Source organism: Macaca thibetana, chromosome 20 (genome assembly GCF_024542745.1).
Source record: "Macaca thibetana thibetana isolate TM-01 chromosome 20, ASM2454274v1, whole genome shotgun sequence".
NCBI classification, from domain to species: Eukaryota; Metazoa; Chordata; class Mammalia; order Primates; family Cercopithecidae; genus Macaca; species Macaca thibetana.
The window spans coordinates 61,052,265-61,078,714 of NC_065597.1; the positions used below are offsets into that span (position 1 = coordinate 61,052,265).

At 48.4% G+C, this 26,450-nt stretch overlaps 2 protein-coding genes across 2 annotated transcripts in view; one reads left to right on the top strand and one right to left on the bottom strand.

Moving 5' to 3' along the window:
- NTAN1 (N-terminal asparagine amidase) overlaps positions 1 to 26,450 on the bottom strand; it is a 215,455-nt gene that overhangs the window by 143,477 nt on the left and 45,528 nt on the right. The window lies entirely within an intron of this gene.
- Positions 582 to 26,034, top strand: PLA2G10 (phospholipase A2 group X). Its single transcript, XM_050774125.1, has 4 exons — positions 582 to 1,113; positions 5,307 to 5,457; positions 9,487 to 9,593; positions 25,833 to 26,034. The coding sequence occupies exons 1-4, from the start codon at positions 1,017 to 1,019 to the stop codon at positions 25,973 to 25,975; spliced, it is 498 nt and encodes a 165-aa protein (XP_050630082.1). The 5' UTR covers positions 582 to 1,016; the 3' UTR covers positions 25,976 to 26,034.

Below are 26,450 nucleotides of genomic sequence, written 5' to 3' on the forward strand. Positions count from 1 at the left end.
GAGTGCAGTGGTGTGATCTTGTCTCACTGCAACCTCCGCCTCCCAGGTTCAAGCGATTCTCCTGCCTCAGCCTCCTGAATAGTTGGGATTATAGGCGCCCAACACCATACCCGGGGAATTTTTTGTATTTTTAGTAGAGATGGGGTTTCATGATGTTGGCCAGGCTGGTCTTGAACTCCTGACCTCAGATGATCCAACCGCTTTGGCCTCCCAAAGCGCTGGGATTACAGGTGTGAGCCCTGCGCCCAGCTTCCATGTCTCTCTCTCTCTCTCTCTCTCTCTGTGTGTGTCTCTCTCTCGACTGAGAGAGAGACTGGGGACAATCATCTCTCTCCATACTGACAGAGAGAGAGAGACGGAGTCTGGCTCTCACCCAGGCTGGAGTGCAGTGGTGTGATCTTGGCTCAATGCAACCTCTGCCTTCCGTGTTCAAGCGATTCCCGTGCCTCAGCCTCCCAAATAGCTGGGATCATAGGTGCGCACCACCAGCCCGGCTAATTTTTGCATTTTTAGTAGAGACAGTTTCGCCATGTTGGCCAGGTTGGTTTTGAACTCCTGACCTCAGGTGATCCTCTGGCCTCGGCCTTCCAAAGTGCTGGGATTACAGGCGTGAGCCACTGCGCCCGGCCAAATAAAACGTTAAAGTAAATTCAGGACTACTCCTCCTCCAAGTCTTCTGCTCCGTTTGGGCGCTCAGGTGAGCGGGGGAGGGGCTGGGGGAATAATAACATCAAAAGAGCGCCTTTTGCTCCCTTATTCCGAGGAGACTTCCCTGGGCCTGACTCCCGGTCCTGTCCCCAGCGCCCCGGCGGCCTCTCGAGCCCCTTCAGAGACCAAGATGCAAAGATCAGGACGCCTTTGCCCCGCCCCAGGTGCCTGCCCCTAGCTGGCTCCGCCTGGGTCCCGAGGGAAGGTGAGGTCGGGGGCCGGGCCAGGGCGTGGCAGGCGGGGTGTGTGTCCGCCGGGCTTGGCGCCTCCGGTGGCCCGGAGCACCGTCCCACCCCTGCCACCCTCCGATGGGGCCGCTACCTGTGTGCCTGCCAATCATGCTGCTCCTGCTGCTGCCGTCGCTGCTGCTGCTACTGCCTGGACCTGGCCCCAGGTCCGGCGAGGGTGAGTGAGGAAGGGGCTTTTCCGGAACTCAGGAGTTCCGGGATTCCTCCAGCCCTTCCTAGGGACCCAGCAGCCCTGCCTCCCATCCCTCCCCAAGTTCCTAGGAGCCCTAGAGCCCCCAGCTCGCTCTTCTAATGCTTACCCACACTCTGTGCCCCAGCCCTCTGCAGGACGCCCCACTCACTCCTCCCAGGGACCCAGAACTAGCCCAACCCTTCCCCAGGGGCGCAGAGTCCTCTCCTGGCTCCCTCCGCCAACCGGCTGTGACCCTCTCCAGCAGCCCGGAAGCCTCCTGGATGGCCTGACCTGGGGTCCGCGAACTTATCCTTCATTCCACCTGTCCCTGAGATGTGAGACACCAGAGGGTGGGAGGAGCAGGGGCAGAAAGGGCCCGGCTTGGGGGTGGGAGAAGAACAGATTGTGCCCCTGTACAACAAACCCCTGTGACACACACACACACACACAGACACACACACACACACACACAAATAGAACATACTGTCCCTATCTCACTATCCATCCCTTGGGGTCACCGTAGAGAGGTCCCCTGGGTGACTGCCCATTTCTGGGGTGCACAGATACATGTACCCACCAAGGACTATGCAGACACTGCCAGCACACAGATGCACAGGCACAGAACCGGCCCCGGACTCACCTGGCACTCAGGTGTGCAGCTCACCGTGTGCGGCTCCCACAGGCAAAAATACTGAGATACCGCTAGGGGGACACACGCACACACAGCTCAAGGATCCTCAAGACAGCACTCAGGACAATTCAGATGCTCAGTGTACACACACACACACACACACACACACAGAGGCACAGACACACATATGTGCACATAGACCCTGGGGCTCACAGGATGCATAGACAACCCTGGCACTCGCCAGGGAGGTTGCACTGGGCAGACAGGGCAAACAGACCCCAACGTGACCTGCCCCACCTATGTTGGCACAGAGGGAGTGTTTTGCTTGGTTATAAGCACAGTGCTCGATGCCCGCCCCATGCCTGGAACCCTCCCTCTGTAGGGGTGTTGCTAGGGCTCTGAGATACCAGAAAGTGGCCAGGGAGGGTGGCAGGGAACCTTTGGAGACAGGTTCAGGGTACACCGTTGGGACTGGGACATTGTTAGGGGTGCTCAGGGTGAGCGTGTTCCCTGGGTCTTGGTGGATTTAGAGGTCAAGGGACCAATTCTGGAAGCTCACTGTGTGCCAGGGCAGCTTAATTCAGAGCTCAGCATTTTTTTTTTTTTTTTTTTTTTTTTTTGAGACAGAGTCTCGCTGTTGCCCAGGCTGGAGTGCAGTGGCGCAATTTCGGCTTACCGCAACCTCCACCTCCCGAGTTCAAGAGATTCTCCTGCTTCAGCCTCCTGAGTAAGCTGGGACTACAGGCGTGCGCCACCACACCTGGCTAATTTTTGTATTTTTAGTAGAGATGGGGTTTCACCATGTTGGCCAGATTGGTCTCCAACTTCTGACCTCAGATGATCCACCTGCCTCAGCCTCCGAAAGTGCTGGGATTACAGGCGTGAGCCACTGCGCTTGGCCAGAGATCTGTTCTGGAAGACCCCCCAGGCCGGAGGGCACTGCCACAAGCAGACAGTATGGTGAGGGTCCCTGTGGCCACCTGGCAGGCAAGGTGGATTCTGGAGGGAGGTGACCTGGGAGCAGGGTGAGGATGCGGTGAGGGCATTTGAGCAGCAGAGTGTCTGCGTGACTGGGCATAACTGGAGGGACAGTAAATGACTCTTGAGTGAGAGGATGAGGGAAAGGTGAGAGGGGCTGACTACCCCCAGGACTTGGGGTGCATTGAGACCCCTTAGCTTTACCAGACTCGTGGGAGCCATGGAGGTTTCAGGCAGAGGCGTGGGCTGCTGGGAGAGTGAGGACTCACCCTGCAGAGAGGAAGGCGAAGCTTTGAACGCCAAATGCGGTTTGATTTTCATATTTTATTTATTTATATATTTTTTTGAGATGGAGTTTCACTCTTGTTGCCCAGGCTGGAGTGCAATGGTACGATCTCGGCTCACTGCAACCATCTTCCTCCTGGGTTCAAGCGAGTCTCCTGCCTCAGCCTCCCAAGTAGCTGGGATTACAGGCATGTGCCACCATGCCCGGCTAATTTTGTAATTTTAGTAGAAACAAGGTTTCTCCATGTTGGTCAGGCTGGTCTGGAACTCCTGACCTCAGGTGATCTGCCCGCTTCAACCTCCCAAAGTGCTGGGATTACAGGCATGAGCCACTGCGCCTGGCCCCAAATGCGTTTTACATTTTCTTCCTATTTGATTCATCTTTGTCCCCCAACATAAATATGCTACATTTTCCACTGATAAAAAGACAAAATGGAAATTAAATTTGGCCTGGACTTCTCAAAAAAGTCAGCGTGATGAAAACATGTTCTAGATAAAACAGAAATGAGACTGGGCATGGTGGTTCATGCCTGGAATCCCAGCACCTTAGGAGGCCAAGGCAGGAGAATCACTTGAGGCCAGGAGTTTGTGACCAGCCTGGGCAACATAGTGAGACCCCATATCTACTAAAAATTTAAAAATTAGCTGGGCATGGTGGTGCATGCCTGTATTTCTGGAGGCTGAGGCAGGAGGATCGCTCGAGCACAGGATTTGGAGGCTGCAGTGAGCTATGATTGTGCGACTGCACTCCAGTGTGGGTAACAGAGTGAGACCCTGTCTCTAAAGAAAAAAGAGAGATGATCAGGACGAGCATGGTGGCTCACGCCTATAATCCCAGCACTTTGTGAGGATGAGGCAGGTGGATCATCTGAGGCCAGGAGTTCAAGACCAGCCTGGCCAACATGGTGAAACCCTGTTTCTACTAAAAATACAAAAATTAGCTGGGTGTGGTGGCGCACACCTGTGATCCCAGCTACTCAGGAGGCTGAGGCAGGAGAACTGCTTGAATCTGGGAAGTAGAGGTTGCTGTGAGCAAGATTACACCACTGTGCTCTAGCCTGGGCAACAAGAATGAGACTCTGTCTCAAAAAAAAAGAAAAAAAGAAATGATGATCAAACACAATGAATCAACCTCCCGGAGCCGTAAAAACCCTAACCCTAACCCAGGAAGCAGGCAGGCCTGTGTGTGAGCTTCCACTCTATTGCTGGTGCCACTCGGCTCTGGCAACCCGGAAGGCTGCCTTCCCCTGTTGTTACTGTGTAAGGAGGAAGGAGCACTGGTTTGCAAGTCAGAAGCCTGGGTCGAAGCCTCTGCTCGGGTTCCGGCTGGCTGTGGGAATGTGGGCTTACCTTTGCTGGCTGGCCTCCTTTCCTACATGTCCAATGCAGGGGTTCCAGTCACATGCATTGGGCACCATTACATGTCTGAGCTGTGCCAGGATCTAGATAAATGGCTGGGCTCAGGCCAAGGGGCCTTCCTGTCTGGGCAGTGAAAATAAGAGGAGATGCCAAGGGCCCTGAGCCTGAGTCTGGAGGGGAAGCCGTGAGCACAGGACAGTCCCAGGGCCCAAGAGCTGTCACAGAGGAGCCCACCTTGGTGACAGACACCTGTAGGCTCATCCCTGATGCCCAGTGCCCAACATGAACTGGACAAACGTTTCATGCACGATTCTTTTTTCCCTTCTTGGCTGCCTTGAGGACCTTGATTATAATAGTTAGCCTTTTTTTTTTTCTTTTTTTGAGAGTGTTGCTCTGTCGTCCAGGTTGGAGTGCAGTGGCAAAATCTTGGCTCACTGCAACCTTCACCTCTCAGGTTCAAGTGACTCTCCTGCCTCAGCCTCCCTAGTAGCTGGGATTACAGGCATGCACCAGTATGCTTGGCTAATTGTATTTTCACTAGAGATGGGGTTTCACCATGTTGGCCAGGCTGATCTTGAACTCCTGACCTCAGGTGATCTGCCCGCCTGGGCCTCCCAAAGTATTGGGATTACAGGTGTGAGCCACCTCGCCCTAACTTATAATAGTTAGCCTTTTCATGCACCAGGGGCTTAATACTCATTATCTCATTTCATTCATGTGAGTTGAAGTCAGCTTATCCCCCATTTCAGAGATGAGGAAACCAAGGCCCAGAGAGGGTAGGAATTTGTCCAAGGTCTTACAGCTAGGAAGTAGGATTCAAACCCAGACAGCCAGGCTGTAAACCTAGGCTCTTCTCAGGCTAATGCCCTTCCCAGGGGTCTGGGAAGCCCTGACCGGCAGCCTGTCACCTTTGTTTACCCCCCAGCCTCCAGGACATTACACATGCAGCGGCGTGGGATCCTGGAACTGGCAGGAACTGTGGGTTGTGTTGGTTCCCGAACCCCCATCGCCTATATGAAATATGGTTGCTTTTGTGGCTTGGGAGGCCATGGCCAGCCTCGCGATGCCATTGACTGGTGAGTGCATGCCTGGGCCCAGGCTACCAACTCCCTTACACTCTGGGTTAGTCAAGGCTTATGAGGAAGTACCCAAAACTGAAGCTGGGGTTTGGTCCAGGGAGATGCCAGCATGCGGTACTACTTTGCAGGCAGGTAGAGGCCTCTTGGATAACATGGCCAGTGGGGCCAGATCTTGGTACCAGCTGCCCCTTACCCTGGCCATGATTACATTGCCTTAAAAAATTGTCCAGGAGCGGTGGCTCACTCCTGTAATCCCAGCACTTTGGGAGGCCGAGGTGGGCAGATCACTTGGGGTCAGGAGTTCAAGACCAACCTGGCCAATATGGTGAAACCCCATCTCTACTAAAAATGCAAAAATTAGCTGTGTGCGGTGGCGGGCATCTGTAATCCCAGCTACTCAGGAGACTGAGGCAGGAGAATTGCTTGAACCCGGGAGGCGGAGTTTGTGGTGAGTTGGGTGCACGACTGTATTCCAGCCTGGGCGACAGTGCGAGACCCTGTCTCAAAAGAAAAAAATAATAATAATATAAAGTGATCAGGTGTGGTGACTCCCACCTGTAATCCCACCACTTTGGGTCGAGGCAGGAGGATCGCTTGAGCCCAGGAGTTTGAAACCGGCCTCGGCAACATAGTGAGACCCTGTCTCTAAACACACACACACACACACACACACGCACACGCACAAAGGCAGCCAGACTATGCACTAGGAACTGCCCTGGGAATCCCTTTGAGTTCTCACAACAATCCCATTTCACAGATGAAGAAACCAAGGCACAGAAATATTAAGTAATGTAGCCAGATGTAGTGGCTACACCTGTAATCCCAGCACTTTGGGTGGCCGAGGCAGGCAGATCATGAGGTCAGGAGTTCGAGACCATCCTGGCCAACATGGTGAAACCCCGTCTCTACTAAAAATACAAAAATTAGCTGGGTGTGGTGGCAGGTGCCTGTAATCCCAGCTATTCAGGAAGCTGAGGCAGGAGAATTGCTTAAACCCGGGAAGTGGAGATTGCAGTGAGCCAAGATCACACCACTGCACTCCAGCCTGGGTGACAGAGCAAGACTCCGTCTGGAAAAAAAAAAAAAAGAAGAAACATTAAGTAGCTTGTCTGGGGCCACATAGTTACCAAGATGTGGGAACTGGGATTTGAACCCAGGCAGTCTGGCTGGATTCATGCCTACTTACTGCAAGAGTACTCTGCACTCTTGCTACTTACTGTGTGAGAAGCGCCTGCTCTGTAGAAGGTTGTGGACTGAGATCTTTCCATGACTTCCACTCATTTACACCCAAGGCTGTTCTTTTTTTTTGAGATGGAGTCTCTCTGTCACCCAGGCTGGAGGGCAGTGGTGAGATCTCGGCTCACTGCAAGCTCCGCCTCCCAGGTTCACACCAATCTCCTGCCTCAGCCTCCTGAGTAGCTGGGACTACAGGCTCCCGGCTAATTTTTTGTATTTTTGGTAGAGATGGGGTTTCACCGTGTTAGTCAGGATGGTCTCGATCTCCTGACCTTGTGATCCGCCCGCCTCGGCCTCCCAAAGTGTTGGGATTACAGGCATGAGCCACCGCGCCCGGCCCCCAATGCTGTTCTTAAAGACGGGTATGACAGTTATGCCTATTTTACAGATGGGGCCGTGAGGCTCAGAAGGGCACGCCACTCACCCATTTCCACAAAGCTATAGCTAGTTAGCAGAGGGCAGAATTCGGCCGCCTCTCCCCAGCTGGAAGGCTGTGATTGATGCAGCGGTTTTTTTTTTTGTTGTTGATGCTGTTTGTTTCTTTTTTTTGAGATGGGGTCTCGCTCTGTCATCCTGGCTGGAGTGCAGTGGTGCTATCTCAGCTCACTGCAAACTCTGCCTCCAAGATGCAAATGATTCTCATGCCTCAGCCTCCCAAGTAGCTGGAATTACAGGCGTGCACTACCATGCCCAGCTGTTTTTTGTAGCGATGGGGTTAGTAGAGATTTGTTTAATAGAGATGGGGTTTTGCCGTGGTCTCTAGATCTCCTGTCTCTACTAAAAATACAAAAATTACCGAGGCGTGGTGGCATATGCCTGTAGTTCCAGCTACTCAGGAGGCTGAGGCAGCATAATCGCTTGAACCTGGAAGGCGGAGGTTGCAGTGACCCGAAATCGCGCCACTGCCCTCTAGCTTGGGGTCTCGCTTTTGTCCAGGTTAGAGTGCAGTGGCACAATCATGGTAGCTCACTGCAGCCTCAAACTCCTGGGCTGAAGGGAATCCTCCCACCTCAGCCTCCCAAGTAGCTAGGACTATAGGCATGTGCCATCATGGTGAGCTAATTTTTTTGTGTTTTTATTTTCTCGAGACAGAGTCTTGCTCTGTTGCTCAGGCTGGAGTGCAATGGCACAATCTTGGCTCACTGCAGCCTCCACCTCCTGGGTTCAAGTGATTCTCCTGCCTCAGCCTCCTGAGTAGCTGGGATTACAGGCGTGCACCACCACGCCTGGCTAATTTTGTATTTTTAGTAGAGACAGGGTTTCGCCATTTTGGCCAGGCTGGTCTTGAACTCCTGACCTTGTGGTCCACGTGCCTCAGCCTCCCAAAGTGTTGGGATTACAGGCATGAGCCACTGTTCCTGTCCTGGTGAGCTAATTTTTAAATTTGTTATAGAGACAAGAGAGACAAGGGTCTCCTTACGTTGCCCAGGCTGGTCTCGACCCCCTGGCCTCAAGTGATCTTCCTACCTCAGCCTCCCAAAGTTCTGGGATTATAGATGGGTGCCACTGCACCCGACCTTTAAGGAGGGTTTCATTATAAACCTGCTCAGAAGGGAAGGAATCCGATTTTATGACAGGGTGTAGCCTGGGGATGCCTGGATGACCTCCAGAGGCAGGGGCTTGTGCCTAAGATGAGACCTAAGAGACAAAGGGCAGACATGAAGTTGCCCCAGGCAGAGGGTACAGTGTGGGCAAAGTCAGGAAGTGGCAGGGCTTGGATCGCTCCAGGAAGAAAGAGGAGTCATATGTCATAGGAACTTGAGACCTAGACAGTGAGGCAGGCAGGCAGGGACGAAGCTCAGGCACAGCCAGAGAGGCAGGACAGGGCATGGTGGGGCCAATGGAATCATTACCCAAGACGGGGATTTTCAGGGAAACAGCTTAGACAAGGCCAGGCATACAGTAGCTCCCACCTGTAATCCCAGCATTTGGGGAGGCTGAGGTAGGAGGACTGCTTGAGCCTGGGAGTTTGAGACCAACCTAGGCAACATAGTGAGACCCTATCTCTTTTTTTTTTTTTTTTTTTTTTTTTGAGCTCTGTCACCCAGACTGGAGTGCAGTGGCGCCATCTCGGCTCACTGCAAGCTCCGCCTCCCAGGTTCACGCCATTCTCCTGCCTCAGCCTCCCCAGTAACTGGGACTACAGGCGCCCGCCACCACGCCCAGCTAATTTTTTGTATTTTTAGTAGAGACAGGGTTTCATCACGTTAGCCAGGATGATCTCGATCTCCTGACCTCATGATCCACCCACCTCAACCTCCCAAAGTGCTGAGATTACAGGAGTGAGCCACCATGCCCACCCGTGAGACCCCATCTCTACAAACAATTTAAAAAAGGAATTTGTGTTCTTGTAGTAGCATACTTGGGAGGTTGAGGTGGCAGTTATCGCTTGAGCCCGGGAGTTCAAGGCTAAAGTGAGCTGAATGAGCCATTGCACTCCAGCCTGAGAACAGAGAGAGACCCTGTCTCAAAGGAAATACAAATTAAAAAACTAGCCAGGCATAGTGGCGTGTGCCTATAGTCTCAGCTACTTGGGATGTTGAGGTGGGAGAATCACTTGAGCCCAGGAGTTCAAGGTTGCAGTGAGCTATGACTGTGCCGCTGCACTCCAGCCTGGGCGACAGGGAAAGATCCTGTCTCAAAAAAAAAAAAAAAAAAAAAAAAAAAAAAGCTTAGATAAGAGGTTGCTGTGCCCCGCTGGGAGTCTTCAGTCACCCACGGTCCTGGCAAGAGAGAAGGGCCGGGAGGGAGCTTCGCCTACCTGCTGTCCTGCCCATGTGACATCCGCAGGTGCTGCCATCGCCACGACTGTTGTTACACTCGAGCTGAGGAGGCCGGCTGCAGCCCCAAGACAGAGCGCTACTCCTGGCAGTGCGTCAATCAGAGCGTCCTGTGCGGTGAGTCCTCAGCACCACCATGCCACCCACCCCGAGTATCCCCTGGGCATCCTGGCATGGCCAGATGACTTCCGTGCCCCTGTTTCAATAACCACTGCTTCCAACTCTCTATAGACCACCCCTTGGGTGTATCTGATGTAAGTGATATTTATTTTATTGATTTTTTGAGTCAGAGTCTCACTCTGTCACCCAGGCTAGAGTGTGGTGGTGTGATCTTGGCTTACTACAAACTCTGCCTCCTGGGCTCAAGCAATTCTCTCGCCTCAGCCTCCCAAGTGGCTGGGACTACAGGCATGCACCACCATGCCCAGCTAATTTTTGTATTTTTGTCAGTAGAGGGGTTTCACCACATTGGCCAGGCTAGTCTCAAATTCCCCACCTCAAGTGATCCGCCTGCCTCGACCTCCCAAAGTGCTGGGATTACAGGCATGAGCCATGGTGTCTGACCCTAATGTGAGTGATCTTTAACACTGAGCACTTGAAAAAGAAAACCCTGAAGAAACCTAATTCTTTGATGTTTGGACAACAAGGAAGAAGATAGAAATGGCATCAGATAATAAACAATGTAAATGTTTATCAGAAAGGGACTGGGGGTCAGGACCAGTAGGAGGATTGCTTGAGGCCAGGAGCGCATCTCTACAAACAAAGGATTTCTTTTAACATTGGCCAGGTGTGGTGGCACACATCTGTGATCCCAGCTACTTGGGAGGCTGAGGCAGGAGGATCTCCTAAAGCCCAGGAGGTTGAGGCTGCAGTGAGCTGTGAGCAAGCCACTGCACTTCAGCCTGGGTGACAGGGCAAAACCCGGTCTCAAAATAATAATAATAATAATATTTTACATAACCAACCGCTTCTAAAGATTTAAAAAAAAAAAAAACCCTGCAATTAAAAACGTCAGGTCCCTCAGGGCAATCTTATCAGATTTTGAAACAAAGCAGTAACTTAAGGACTATAGTATTTATTTTATTTTTACATTATTTATTTATTGTTTGCTTTTGGAGTGTGGGGTTTTTGTTTTGTTTTGTTTTTTGATTTTTTTGTTTGTTGTTTTGAGACAGAGTTTTGCTCTTGTTGCCTGGGCTGGAGTGCAATGGTGTGTTCTCGGCTCACTGCAACCTCCACCTCTCGGGTTCAAGCGATTCTCCTGCCTCAGCCTCCTCAGTAGGTGAGATTACAGGCGCCTGCCACCACACCTGGCTAATTTTTTTTGTATTTTTGGTAGAGATGGGGTTTCACCATGTTGGCCAAGCTGGTCTGGTACTCCTGACCTCAAGCAATCCACCCGCCTCGGCCTCTCAAAGTGCTGGAATTACAGGCGTGAGCCACTGCATCTGGCCATGGTGTTTATTTTTAAGATTCCATTTTAGGCTGGGTGCGGTGGCTCACGCCTACAATTCCAGCACTTTGGGAGGCCAAGGCAGGTGGATCACTTGAAGCTAGGAGTTTGAGAGCAGCCTCAATGGCGAAACCCTGTCTCTACTAAAAATACAAACTTACCCTGCTATGTTGGTGCATGCTTATAATCCCAGCTACTTGGGAGTCTAATGCAGGAGAATCACTTGAATCCAGGAGGCGGAGGTTGCAGTGAGCCGAGATTGCACAACTGTACTCCAGCCTGGGCAACAGAGTGAGACTATCTCAAACAAAAACAAAAAGAAAAAAGATTCCATTCTGATGTGCGGCGTTTTCCATTTATTGTTTCCCTTCAAATAAATAAGAAAGCGAAATCAATGAAAACAACTAGGAAGTGAGTAATGGTACAGGGAGAATGTAGCTAAGGCTTGAGTTTCGGCAGCAAGACACAAAGTTATCTGAAGAGCTACACATGATCCAGACCAATAGTTCCACCCCTTTTTTCCCCCTATTTTCTGTTACTTGAAAATAGACGTAACAGGCTCGGCGCTGTGGCTCACTCCTGTAATCCCAAGACAGGCAGATGGCTCGAACTTAGGAATTCAAGACCAACCTGGGCAACATGATGAAACCCTCTCTCTACAAATAATACGAAAACCAGCAGGGTGTGGTGGTGTGCACCTGCAGTCTCAGCTACTTGGAAGGCTGAGGTAGGAGGATCACCTGAGCCCAGGGAAGACGAGACTGTAGTGAGCCACGATTGTACCACCGCACTCCAGCCTGGGCAACAGAGTGAGATCCCGTCTCAAAAAAAAAAAAAAAGTAAATTAAAAAAGAGGCTGGGTGTGGTGGCTCACGCCAGTAATCCCAGCACTTTGGGAGGCTGAGGTGGGCGAATCATGAGGTCAGGAGTTCCAGACCAGCCTGGCCAACATGGCAAAACCATGTTTCTACTAAAATACAGGCGAGTGCCTGTAATCCCAGCTACTCAGAAGGCTGAGGCAGGAGAACTGCTTGAACCCAGGAGGTGGAGGTTGCATTAAGCCAAGACTGCGACATTGCACTCCAGCCTGGGCGACAAAGCGGAACTTTGTCTCAAAAAAAAAAAAAAAGGAAATAGACATAACATAAAATTAACCATGTTAAAGTGTATAATTCAGTGATACTTAGAATATTCACAATGTCATGCAACCACCACCTAAACATTTTCATCACTCTGCCTCGAAAAATCCTTTCCCCTTAAGCAATCTGTTCCCATTCCTCCCTACCACCAACACCTGGTAAACTTACTGGACTACCAGCTTTCTATCTCTGGATTTACCCTGTCTAGGTATTTCATATAAATGGAATTATACACTATGTTTCTGACTTCTTCACTTAGCATAATGTTTTTGAGGTTTGCTTTTTTTTTTTTGACTCGAAATCTTGCTCTGTCGCATAGGCTGGAGGGCAGTGGTGCCATCTTGGCTCACTGCAGCCTCTGCCTCCTGGGTTCATGCGATTCTCCTGCCTCAGTCTCCTGAGAAGCTGGGATTACAGACGTGCACCACCATGCCTGGGGTAATTTTTGTATTTTTCGCAAAGATGGAGTTTTACCATGTTGGCCAGGCTGGTCTTGAACCCTTGACCTCAAGTGATCCACCTGCCTCAGCCTCCCAAAGTGCCGCGATTACAGACGTGAGCCACCACACCCATCCTGTTCATGTTGTATTAATAGCATGTGTCAGTATGTCATTCCTTTTATGAATGAATAATATCCGCTGCATGGATAGATCACATTTTGTTTATCCATTCATTCAGTGACGGGCATTTGGGTTGTTTCCGCCTTTTGGCTTATGTGAATAGTGCCGCTGTGAACATTCATGAGCAAGTACTTATTTGAGTAGCTGGTTTCAATTGTTTGGAGCGTATACCTAGGAGTGGAATTGCTGGGTCACACGGTAATCCTGTTTTACTTCTTTTTTTGAGACAGGGTCTGGCTCTGTCACCCAGGCTGGAGTACAGTGGCATGATCATGGCTCACTGCAGCCTCAAACTCCTGGGTTCAAACTATCCTCCTGGCTCAGCCTCCTGAGTAGCTGGGACTATAGGTGTGTGGCACGATGCTGGGCTAATTTTTTTGAGACAAAGTCTCACTTTGTCACCCAGGCTAGAGTGCAGTGGCACGATCACGGCTCACTACAACTTCTGCCTTCCTGGTTTAAGCGATTCTCCTGCCTCAGCCTCCTGAGTAGCTGGAATTACAGGTGCCCGCCACCACGCCCAGCTAATTTTTGTATTTTTAGTAGAGACGAGGTTTCACCCTGTTGGTCAGGCTGGTCTCAAATTCCTGACCTCAAGCAATTCACCCACCTCGGCCTCCCAAAGTGCTGGGATTACAGGTATAAGCCACTGTACCTGGCCAAGTGCCCAGCTAATTTTTAACCTTTTTTTGTTTGTTTGTTTGTTTGTTTGAGATGGAGTCTCACTCTTGTTGTCCAGGCTGGAGTGCAATGGCATGATCTCGGGTCACTTCAGCCTCCGCCTCCTGAACTCAAGCGATTCTCCTGTCTCAGCCTCTTGAGTAGCTGGGATTACAGGCATGCACCACCTCACCCGGCTAATTTTTATGTATTTTTTAGTACAGATGGGGTGTCACCGTGTTGGCCAGGCTGGTCTCGAACTCCTGACCTCGTGATCCGTCTGCCTTGGGCTCCCAAAGTGCTGGGATTACAAGCATGAGCCACCACACCCAGCCATTTTTAAACTTTTTGTAGAGATAGGGTCTCCCTTTGTTGTCCAGGCTGGTCTTGAAATCTTGGCTTCAAGCAATCCTTCTGCCTCTCTGCCTCTGAAAGTTCTGGGATTACAGGCATGAATCACCATGCCCAGTTAAGAGTTCTTTATATATTGTGGATACTGACTCTTACCAGATATGTGATTTGCAAATATTTTCTCCCATTATGCAGGTTGTCTTTTCACTTCCTTGATACTGTCTTTGCACAAAAGTGTGTGTTTGATGAAGTTCAATTAATCTGTTGTCTTTTGTTGCTCGTGTTTTTGGTGACCTTAGAATCCACTGCCAAATCCAAAGTTATAAACATTTACCCTTAAGTTTTCTTCTAATAGTTTTATCATTTTTAACTCTAATATTTAGGTCATTGATCCATTTCGAGTTAATTTTTGTCTACGGAGTGAGGTAGGGGGTTGAACTTTAATCTTTTGCGTGTTGTTATCCAGTTATCTCAGCCCTCTTGGTTGAAGAAACTCCTCCCCATTGAATCATCTTGCTACCTTTGCTGAAAACCACGGACGGATGTGGTGGCTCACACCTGTAATCCTAGCACTTTGGGAGGCCGAGGCGGGCAGATTGTCTGAGCTCAGGAGTTTGAGCTCAGGTCCACACGGTGAAACCCCATCTCTACTAAAATAAAAAAAAATTTTTTGCTGGGTGTGGCAGCATGTGCCTCTAGTCCCAGCTACTCGGGAGGCTGAGGCAAGGTAATTACTTGAACCTGGGAGGTGGAGATTGGAGCCAGCAGAGATTATGCCACTGCACTCCAGCCTGGGAGACAAAGCAAGACTCTGTCTCAAAAAAAAAAAAAAAAAAAAAAGAAAATCACTTGGCTCTAGAAGAAGGAGGGTTTCATCACTTTGAGCTAATAACTTGACTTCTCTTAGCCTCAGCTTCCTTACCTGGAAGATAGGTCTTGTGAAGATGAGAAAAGGCTTGTAAGATGAGAAACAGATTTTGTTTTTGTTTTGAGACGGAGTCTTGCTCTGTTGCCCAGTCTGGAGTGCAGTGGCACAATCTCCGCCCACTGCAACCTCTGTCTCCCGTGTTCAAGTGATTCTCTTGCCTCAGCCTCCCGAGTAGCTGGGATTATAGGCCCCTGCCACAACACCCAGTTTATTTTTGTATTTTTAGTAGAGATGGGGTTTCACCATGTTGGCCTGGCTGGTCTCAAACTCCTAACCTCAGGTGATCCGCCCACCTCGGCCTCTCAAAGTGCTGGGATTACAGGCACGAGCCACCGTGCCCAGCCGAGAAACAGATTGGATGGGGATTTTTCTTCTATCTCCTCCTCTCTCCTCGTCTCATCCTGATCTAAACTTCTCTCTGACTCCTGCTAACTCCAGAGAGAATCAAAGATCTGTTCCAACTCTTGATTAAAACTCCAGCTTCTGCTGACTTGGTCTGCTCTGGTGGCAAAGAGGCTATTGTAAGCGTTATTAGAAATGTGTTTTTATGTTTTTATTTTTATTTATTTTTTGAGACAGAGTCTTACTCTGTAGCCCAGGCAGGAGTGCAGTGGGGTGATCTCAACTCACTGCAACCTCTGCCTCCCGGGTCCAAGTGATTCTCATGCCTCAGTCTCCTGAGTAACTGGGACTAGAGGTGTGTGCCACCATGCCTGGCTAATTTTTTTTGTATTTTTAGTAGAGACAGGGTTTCACCATGTTGGCCAGGCTGGTCTCGAACTCCTGATCCATCCGCCTTGGCCTCCTAAAGTTTTGGGATTACAGGCACGAGCCACTGCGCCTGGCCTACTTGAAGTATGTTTTTAGATCTTCAGCTATATCTCCTTACTATGGATTAGAACTTGGCATAAGAGCAAAGCTGAATAAATATGATGATCAATTTTTAGGCCTGAACATGCCCCAGGCATCATCTCAATCCAGCCTTCTCATTAGAGTTGGGGAAACTGGCTGGGCATGGTAGCTCATACCTATGATCCCAGCACTTTGAGAGGGCAAGGCGGGAGGATAGCTTGAGCCCAGGAGTTCGAGACCACCCTGGCAGCATAGAGAGACCCCATCTCTACAAAAGACATAAATAAAGGGGAAACTGAGGCTCAGGGAGAGTAAGTGACTCATTCCCCAAACTGCCCCCTTCTGGTGTGGGTGGTGAGGAGGTGAAATGAGGCTTCAGTGGGAAATCTGTTGAAAATCTTTCCTTTCTCCCTTCAATTTGCATATTCTGCTTGCTCCTACCCAGGTGGAAATGATATTTATAAAATATTGGTGTGTCTGTTGGTGGAGTCTGTGCCTGTTTACAGAACTGTCTTCTCTGAACCAAATGAAAGGAACTAAAATATCTATTATGCATTTTGGACTAAAAATATTATCTTATTCTGTTTGGAGATATTCTGAACATAGTTGTTTATTTAATTACAGGTTTGGCCCATTTTCCATTTATGGGCCTGACTTAAATATATTTAAAAAAATTTAAACCTATAATAATATTTACTAGCAGGCCTTAATTTTAAACTTAACCCTCGGGAGCTATTTTTCCTTTCAAATTTTTATTCTTCTTCAAAACGTGATGCCATCGGGTTCCTGAGGTCATGGAGCAGTGGGGCCAGGTCTTCCTGTTGGAGGAATCTTTGTTGCTCAGGGAGAAGAGTAAGAGGACAAGCAGAGGTGCTGGGTCAGGAGATCCTGGGCTGGAATCCTGGTCCATCCCTTCCCAGTTCTATGACCTTGGATGAGTTACCAAATACCTGTAAGCCTCACTTTCCTCATCTGTAAAATGGGAATAACAGACCAGAGTTGCTGGGGTTGTGTGAGCACTGGAGATTGTGTATGGCTTTGCTTTCCTTTTTCCTCTCTTCCCCTCCCCTCCCCTCCCCTCCCCTCCCCTCCCCTCTCCCTCACCTCTCCCTCACCACCTCCCTCTCCCCATCCCTCTTTTCTTTTCTTTCCTTTTCTTTTGTTTTCTTTTCTTCTCTTCTCTTTTCTTTTCTTCTCTTCTCTTTTCTTTTCTTTTCTTTTTCTTTTTCTTTTCTTTGAGATAGAGTCTCACTCTGTTGCCTAGGCTGGAGTGCACTGGCGCTATCTCAGCTCACTGCAACCTCCACCTCCCTGGTTCAAGCCTTTCTCCTGCCTCAGCCTCCCAAGTAGCTGCACACCACCACACCCAGGTAAAAGAAAAAAATTTTTTTTTTTTTTGTATTTTTAGTAGAGACGCGATTTCATCATGTTGGCCAGGCTGGTCTTGAACTCCTGACCTCAAGGGATCTGCCCACCTCTGCCTCCCAAAGTGCTGGGATTACAGGCATGAGGATAACGGGCTTTTCTAAGGCTTTTATATGGTCTGTCAACAAATATTATTGTGAGTCTACTCTGCTGGGCTCCATGCTAGGTTTTGGGCAAGGCAGAGCAACAGGTACTGTAGTCTAAAAGGAGGAGACAGGGAAGTAGTGTGTGCGCCAAGTGCTTTGTAACTATTGTGTTGAGAAATAAAGCAGGTGAATTACTATACCTGCTACAACATGGATGAACTTTGAAAATATGATGGACTGGGCACAATGGCTCCTACCTGTAATCCCAACACTTTGGGAGGCCAAGGCAAAAGTATCACTTGAGCCCAGAAATTTGAGACCAGTCTGGGCAACATAGCGAGACCCTGGCATAGTAGCGCATGCCTGTAGTTCCAGCTACCTGGGAGGCTGAGGTGGGAAGGTCACTTGAGCTCGGGAGGTCCAGGCTGTAGTGAGCCATGATCATGCCACTGCATTCCAGCCTGGGTGACAGAGTGAGACCCTGCCTCAACAAAAAAGGCCAGGCACAGTGGCTCACACCTGTAATCCCAGCACTTTGGGAGGCTGAGCCTGCTGGATCACTTGAGGTCAGGAGTTCGAGAACAGCCTCGCCAACATGGTGAAACCCCGTCTCTACTAGGAATACAAAATTAGCCGGTTGTGGTGGCAGGTGCCTGTAATCCCAGCTACTGGGGAGGTTGAAGCAGGAGAATTGCTTGAACCTGGAAGACAGAGAGGTTGCAATGAGTAGAGATCATGCTGCTGCCCTCCAACCTGGGTGACTGAGTGAGACTCTGTTTCAAAAAAAGAAAAGCAAAAAGAAAGAAAGAAGAAATACAGCTTTGAGTGAACAGATCCAGACATAAGAGGTCACATATAGAGGCTTTCTGTTGCTCTGTGAGGAATACAAAAAAAGGTCACATATATTGTATGAGTTCATTTATATGAATTGTCCAGAATAGGCAAATCTACAGAAATAGAAAGTAGACTAGTGGTTGCTGGGAATGCAGAAGAGTGGGAATGGGGAGCAACTGCTTAAAGAGAATTGGATTTCTACTGGGGTGACGATCTCGATCTGTCACCAAGGCTGGGGTGCAGTGGCAGGATCACAACTCACTGCAGTCTCAAAATCCTGGGATTAAGGGATTCTTCTGCCTCCGTCTCTCGAGTAGCTGGGACTACAGGCATGTGCTACCATGCTGAGCTAATTTTTGTATTATTATTATTATTTTTTGAGATGGAGTCTTGCTCTTGTTGCCCAGACTGGAGTGCAATGGCACTATCTCAGCTCACTGCAACCTCTGCCTCCCGAGTTCAAGTGATTCTCCTGTCTCAGCCTCCCTAGTGGCTGGGATTACAGGCGTGTGCCACCACACCCGGCTAATTTTTGTATTTTTAGTAGAGATGGGGTTTCTCCATGTTGGCCAGGCTGTTCTTGAACTCCTGACCTTGTGAACCGCCCACCTCAGCCTCCCAAAGTGCTGGGATTACAGGCGTGAGCCACCATGCCCAGCCTGTATTTTTTGTAGAGATGGTGTCTTGCTATGCTGCCTAGGTTGGTCTTGAACTCCTGACCTCAAGCAATCTTCCTGACTCAGCCTCCCAAAGTGTTGAGATTACAGCCCTAAGCCACCACACTCAGCCTGGGGTGATAACAGTTTTAGTACAAGATAGGCGCCCAGCATTGTGAAGGTACTAAATGGTACTGACTGTACACTTTAATATGGTAAATTTTATGTTGTGAGAATTTTGCCTCAATAACAAAAGCAGGAGTGCATGGTGAGGGTTTCTCTGTTACTGAGAGTGGTTGGGGTGAGAGGAAGTCTCCTGGAGACACCAGTGAAGCAGAGACCTGAGGAATAGAGGAGGCAGCCATGTGGGGGTGATGGCACCGCTAGTGCAAAGGCCCTGGGGTACGCACAAGTGCCTGGGTGGTCTGAGGGTCACAAGCAAAGCGGTGAGACTGGAGCAGAGTCCCCCAGAGTGAGAGAGGTAGGGGATGATGTTGGAGAGTGATAGGGGCTAGATTCCTAAGGCATTTGAAGCTCTTCTCTAAGACAGATGGGGAGCCAAGGAGGGTTTTGAGAAGGGGAGGGACACTATCTGATTTGGATTTTTTTTTTTTTTTTTTTTTTTTTTTTGAGATGGAGGCTTGCTCTGTCATCCAGGCTGGAGTGCAGTGGCATGATCTTGGCTCACTTCAACCTCTGCCTTTTGGGCTCAAGTAATCCTCCCACCTCAGCCTCCTGAGTAGCTGGGATCACAGGTGTGTGCCACCTTGCCCTGCTAATTTATGTACTTTTAGTAGAGATGGGGTTTTACCATGTTGGCCAGGCTGGTCTCAAACTCCTGATCTCAGGTGATCCACCTGCCTCGGCCTCCCAAAATGTTGGGATTACAGGCGTGAGCCACCGCACTCGGCCTTGATATGTATTTTAATCAAACCACTCTGGCTGCCACATGGTACAAACCCAGGAGGGGGAAAGGGTGGAAGCTGGATGTGGCTGTGAAGCTGTTGTAGTGGTCTTGGAGAGAGGTGGCTTGGGCATGGGGTGGCAGTGGAGATGGTGGAAGGGACTGGCTTCTGGACAAATCTGGCTGAATGGAACTGCAGGAGTTGCCAGTGGATGGGTGAGGGTGTGAGGGGAAGAGGAGCTGTCTGGGGTATTTGTCCCAGTCGCCCTGCAGCTGACCACTCTCCTGTCCTTGGAAAGCCGGCCTCCAGCCAGCCCTGTATGCCACCCTGGGGCTATAGCCAGGAAGCTGCAGTGGCTCCTTCCTCAAGAGTCCCCCCACAACTACCATCGTATTTCTCTGAGGGTTTCTGTTGTGCAGTGGCCCATGGAAAGCTTACAGGCAGGAAGACGTTCCTGCACTAGCTGGTTCTATTACTAACTTTTACACATATTATTTTTATCCATTTGTCTGTCTTGCCATCTATTCATCCATTATCCATTCACCCATCATCTATCTATCCATCCATCCATCATCCATCCATCCATTCATTCATCCATCTATCCATCCATCCATCCATCCAGCCAGCCAGCCAGCCATCCATCCATCCATCCATCCATCCATCCATCCATCCATCCATCCATCCATCCATCCAATTTCCATCCATCCATTATCCATCCATCCATCATCCATCCACCCATCTTCCATCCATCCATTCACCATCCATCTATCCAGCCATCCATTATCCATCATCCATCATCCATCCATCCATCCATCCATCCATCCATCCATCCATCCATCCATCCATCCATGGGGAGTGCCTGCTTCAGGGGAATGGGGTTTCTTTTGGGGTGATAAAAATGTTTTAGAATGCTGGGCGCAATGGCTCATGCCTGTATTCCCAACACTTTAGGAGGCTGAGGCGGGAAGATCACGAGGTCAAGAGATTGAGAGCATCCTGGCCAACAGGGTAAAACTAGGTCTTTACTAAAAACACAAAAATTAGCTAGGCGTGGTGGTGTGCACCTGTAGTCCCAGCTACTCGGGAGGCGGAGGCAGGAGAATCGCTTGAACTCCTGAGGCGGAGGTTGCAGTGAGCCGAGACCGTGCCACTGCACTCCAGCCTGGCAACAGAGCGAAATTCCGTCTCAAAAAAAAAAAAAAGTTTTAGAATTAGATGCCCAGCATTGTGAATGTACTAAATGTCACTGACTTGCACAATTTGAAATGATCAATTTTATGTTGTGAGAATTTTGCCCCAGTAACAAGAAGCAGGCATGCACGGTGAGGGATCCGTCTCTCCAACCATTCATTCAACCATTCATTTACATACTTTTCCGATTCAAACCCAATACATGTTTGTTATGAAAAATTAAAACATTCCAGAAATATTTTTTTTAAATTTTTACTTCTTATTTATTTCAGTAGCCTTAGGGGTACAAGTGGTTTTTGGTTACATGGATGAACTGTATACTGGTGAAATCTGAGCTTTTTTTTTTTTTTTGAGACAGAGTCTCGCTCTGTTGCCCAGGCTGGAGTGCAGTGGCACATCTCACCTTACTGCAAGCTCCGCCTCCCAGGTTCATGCCATTCTCCTGCCTCAGCCTCCCAAGTAGCTGGGACTACAGGTGCCTGCCACCACTCCTGGCTAATATTTTTTGTATTTTTAGTAGAGACGGGGTTTCACCGTGTTAGCCAGGATGGTCTCAATCTCTTGACCTCGTGATCCGCCCGCCTCGGCCTCCCAAAGTGCTGGGATTACAGGCCTGAGCCACCAGGCCCCAAATCTGAGCTTTTAGTGCACCCATCACCCAAGTAGTCTACGTTGTACCCAATACATAGCTTTTTATCCCTCCCCACTTCGGAGTCTCCAGTTCGTCCATTTTACCACTCTATATGCCTCTGTGTACCGCTCATAGCTTAGTTCTCATTTCTAAGTGAGAATATAGTATCTGGTTTTCCATTCTTGAGTTTCATCACTTAGAATAAGTGAAGTAGCTTCATTGCAATCCCTATCAAAATACCAACATCAGTTCATCCAAGTTGCTACATCCAGCTTCATCCAAGTTGCTGCAGAAGACATTTTGTTCTTTTTTATGACTAAGTAGTATTCCATGGTGTATATGTAACCACATTTTCTTTCTTTTTTTTTTTTTTTTGAGGAGTCTTGCTCTGTCACCCATGCTGGAGTGCAGTGGTGTGATCTTGGCCCCCTGCAACCTCCACCTCCTGGGTTCAAGTGATTCTCCTGCCTCAGCCTCCCAAGTAGCTGGGACAACAGGCACACATCACCACTCCTGGCTAATTTTTGTGTTTTTAGCAGAGACAGGGTTTCACCATATTGGCCAGGCTGGTCTTGAACTCCTGACCTTGTGATCCGCCCACCTTGGCCTCCCGAAGTGCTGGCATTATAGGCGTGAGCCACTGCACCCAGCCACCACATTTTCTTTATCCACTCATTGGTTGACGGGCACTTAGATTGGTTCTATATCTTTCCAATTGTGAATTGTGCTGTGATAAACATATGCATGCACATGTCTTTTTGATATAATGACTTATTTTTCTTTGGGTAGATACCCAGTAGTGGGATTGCTAGAAAGAATAGTAGATTTACTTTTAGTTCTTTGAGAAATCTCCATACTGTTTTCCATGGAGGCTGTGCTGACATTCCCACCAGCAGTCTAAAAGCATTGTTTTTTCACCACATTCAGGTCAATGTCTATTTTGACTTTTTAATAATGGCCATTCTGGCTGGGGTAAGGTAGTATCTCATTGTGGTTTTAATTTGCAGTTCCCTGATGATGACTGATGTTGAACATTTTTTCGTTTCCTGGCCATTTGTATATCTTTTGAGAAATGTCTACTGATGTTATGTGCTCACTTTTTAAATTTTTTTTATTTTTTAAGACGGAGTCTTGCTCTGTCGCCTAGGCTGGAGTGCAGTGGCGCAATCTCAGCTCACTGCAACCTCTGCCTCCCAGGTTCAAACGATTCTCTTGCCTCAGCCTCCCAAGTAGCTGGGATTACAGGCATGAGCCACCACACCTGGCTAATTTTTGTATTTTTAGTAGAGACGGGGTTTCACCATGTTGGCCAGGCTGGTCTTGAACTCCTGACCTCATGATCTGCCCACCTCGACCTCCCAAAGTGCTGGGATTACAGGTGTGAGCCACCGTGCCTGGCCATGTGCCCACTTTTTGATAAGTTTTTTTTTTTCTTCTTCTTCTTGATTTTTTTGTAGATTCTGGCTATTAGTCCTTTGTCAGATATGTAGTTTGCAAACATTTGCTCCCATTCTGTGCATTGTCTGTTTACTCTGATGATTAATTCTTTTGCTGTGCAAAGCTTTTTAGTTTAATTAAGCCCCATTTATTTATTTTTGTTTTTGTTGCATTTGCTTTTGGGGTCTTGGTCAATGTCCAGGCGAGTTTTTCCAAGGTTTTCTTCTAGAATTCTTATGGTTGTCTTTAGTCCATCTTGAGTTGATGTATATGGTGAGTTTTTTAGGTGGTGAGAGATACGGATCCAGTTTCATTCTTCTGCATGTAGCTATCCAGTTTTCCCAGTACCATTTATTGAATAGGGTGTCATTTCCCCAATTTATGTTTTTGAGTGGTTTTTTTTTTTTTTTTTGGTGGAGTTTCACTCTGGTTGCCCAGGCTGGAGTGCAATGGTGCGATCTCTGCTCACTGCAACCTCTGCCTCCCAGGTTCAAGCGATTCTCCTGCCTCAGCCTCCTGAGTAGCTGGACTTACAGGCATGTACCACCACGCCCAGCTAATTTTGTATTTTTAGTAGAGACAAGGTTTCTGCATGTTGGTCAGGTTGGTCTCGAGCATGGACCTCAGGTGATACGCTCGCCTCGACCTCCCAAAGTGCTGGGATTACAGGCGCGAGCCACCACGCCTGGCCTTGAGTGCTTTGTTGAGTATCAGTTAGTTGTACGTGTTTAGCTTTATTTCTGGGTTTTCTATTCTGCTCTGTTGGTCTATGTATCTACTTTTATACTAGTACCATGCTGTTTTGGTTACTATAGCCTTGTAGTATAATTTGAAGCTGGGTAGTGATGCCTACAGATTTTTTCTTTTTCTTTTTTTTTTCTAGACGGAGTCTCACGCTGTCACCCAGGCTGGAGTGCAGGGGCATGATCTCAGCTCACTGCAACCTCTGCCCCCCAGATTTAAGCGATTCTCCTGCCTTAGCCTCCCGATCAGCTGGGATTATAGGCACACACCATCATGCCTGGCTAATTTTTGTATTTTTAGTAGAAATGGGGTTTTTACCATGTTGGCCAGGCTGGTCTCGAACTCCTGATCTCAAGTGATTCACCCACCTCAGCCTCTCAATTTGCTGGGATTACAGGTGTGAGACACCGTGCCTGGCCAGATTTGTTCTTTTTTCTTTTTGCTTAAGATTACTTTGACTATTAGGCTCTTTTTTCTTTGTTTTTTTTTTTTTTTTTTTTTTTTTTTGAGACAGAGTCTCACTCTGTCGCCCAGGCTAGAGTGCAGTGGCACGATCTCGGCTCACCACAACCTCCGCCTCCCAAGTTTAAGCGATTCTCCTGCCTTAGCCTCCCAAGTAGCTGGGATTACAGGTGTCTGCCACCATGCCTGGCTACTAATTTTTGTGTTTTTAGTAGAGAGGAGGTTTCACCATGTTAGCCAGGCTGGTCTTGAACTCCTGACCTCAGGTGTTCCACCCACCTCAGCCTCCCAAAGTGCTAGGATTACAGGCATGAGCCACTGTGTCCAGACTATTTGGCTCTTTTTTAGTTCCATATAAATTTTAGGATTGTCTCTTCTAATTCTGTGAAAAATGATGTTGTTATTTTGATAGGAATTGCACTGAATCTGTAGATTGCTTTGGGTAGTATAGTCATTTTCATTATATTGATTCTTCCAATCCATGAGCATGGGATGTATTTCCATTTGTTTGTGTCATCTATGATTTCTTTCAGCAGTGTTTTGTAGTTCTCTTTGTAGAGATTTTTCACCTTTCTGCTTAAGTATATTACTATGTTTAGGGTAGCTTTTTTTTTTTTTTTTCCCCCCCAGCTATTATAAAAGGTACTGAGTTCTTGATTTAGTCCTTATTGATGTATAGCAGTGCTACTGGTTTGTAACCTGAGACTGTTGAATTAATTGGTCAAATCTAGGAATCTTTTGGAGGAGTCTTTCGGGTTTTCTAGGTATACAATCATATCATTGGCAGAGGTAGTTTGATCTCCACTTTTCCCATGTGGATACCCTTTATTTCTTTCTCTTTCATGACTGCTCTGGCTAGGACTTCCGGTACTATGATGCATAGAAGTGGTGAGAGTGGGCATCCTTGTCTTGTTCCAGCTCTTAAGGGGAATGAATGCTTTCAACTCATCCCCATTCAGTATGATGTTGGCTGCGGGTTTGTCATATATCACTTTTATTATTTTGAGGTATGTTCCTTCTATGCCTAGTATATTGAGAATAAGTATCTTTTTAAAAAAAAAAATTATTATGGGCTGAGAGTGGTGGCTTGTGCCTGTAATCCCAGCACTTTGGGAGGCTGAGGTGGGTGGATCACTTAGCCCAGGAGTTCAAGACCAGTCTGGCAATATGGCAAAACCCCATCTCTACTAAAAATACAAAATTAGCTGGATGGTGGTGGGCCTGTAGTCCCAGCCACATGGGAGGCTGAGGTGGGAGAATGGCTTGAGTCCAGGAGGCGGAGGCTGCAGTGAGCCACAACCTTGCCACTACACTCCAGCCTGGGTGAGAAAGACAGACCTTGTCTCAAAAAATAAATAATTACTATTATTATTTTTATATAAGGGAATCTCCAAATGAAATCGTGTAATATCAGGCCAAGCATGGTGGCTCATGCCTGTAATCCCAGCACTTTGGAAAGTCGAGGCAGGTGGATCACCTGAGGTCAGGAGTTCGAGACCATCCTGGCCAACACGGCGAAACCCCATCTCCACTAAAAATATTTTAAAAATTAGCCGGGTGTGGTAGCCTATGCCTGTAGTCCCAGCTACTTGGGAGGCTGAGGCAGGAGAATCACTTGAACCCGGGAGGCGGAGGCTGCAGTGAGCCGAGATCATGCCACTGCACTCCAGCCTGGGCAACAGAGCGAGCCCCCTTCTCAGGAAAAAAAAGAAAGAAAGAAAGAAAAAGGAAATCGTGTAATATCGATGCAGAAGAGCAGTATGGCAGACTGTGGACTCTCCATTTGAAACTTTCAATTTCCTTTTCTGTAAAATGGGGCTGACATCGCCTGCTTCCGGGGAGCCGTGCAGATGCAGATCGCATGGTGAACTGTCAAGTATCTCAGCAATGTAATTTATGACCCATCCTGCCTCCTGCTTTACTGGTTTCCCTTGCGTCTCTCCAGGTCCCTGCTCTAATCTCAGTTTCCCCACTTCTTCCAGGACCGGCAGAGAACAAATGCCAAGAACTCTTGTGCAAGTGTGACCAGGAGATTGCTAATTGCTTAGCTCAAACTGAGTACAACTTAAAGTACCTCTTCTACCCCCAGTTCCTATGTGAGCGGGACTCACCCAAATGTGGCTGACTACCTTGACTTGAAATGCTCTTTCGCACAAGGAAATAAAGCGTCCTCTCAGTAATGAACAATAGCATTCAGTTATTTGCAGAAGGGAACCCAAACCAAGTGATAAAGCCACAATCTTGTGTTTGCTTTCCCAATCCCGGAACTCAGGACTGGAGCCCGTGTGGTTTGCAGTTAAAAGCCGCAAGTCCTGTGCCTATTTTATAAAACTATGACTGTATTTATCACTGTGTTGGGTTTGGTTCCATTTTTGAGGTTCGCTCCATCTTTATGAAAAGGTGGTCTTTGTATTCTAACCTGCTTGGATGGCTGGTAGTCAAATGTGAACCAACGCCTACCATGTGCCTGGCCATGTTTTATGTTCTAGGTTGCAGCAATCAACAAGACGGCCATACAACGCCCACTCGGTGAAGTTCAAGTCCAGTAGCTGTTAGCTAAGAAAGAGTATTCCCTTATCCCACTACACCTTAAAATGTAT

What these genes read in the sequence shown, in the direction of transcription:
- PLA2G10 (XM_050774125.1), top strand. Translation starts at nt 1,017, where the DNA reads ATGGGGCCGCTACCTGTGTGCCTGCCAATCATGCTGCTCCTGCTGCTG. An exon ending in TGGCCCCAGGTCCGGCGAGG is followed by an intron (nt 1,114 to 5,306) that starts GTGAGTGAGGAA and finishes TTTACCCCCCAG; the next exon opens with CCTCCAGGACATTACACATG. An exon ending in CAATCAGAGCGTCCTGTGCG is followed by an intron (nt 9,594 to 25,832) that starts GTGAGTCCTCAG and finishes CACTTCTTCCAG; the next exon opens with GACCGGCAGAGAACAAATGC.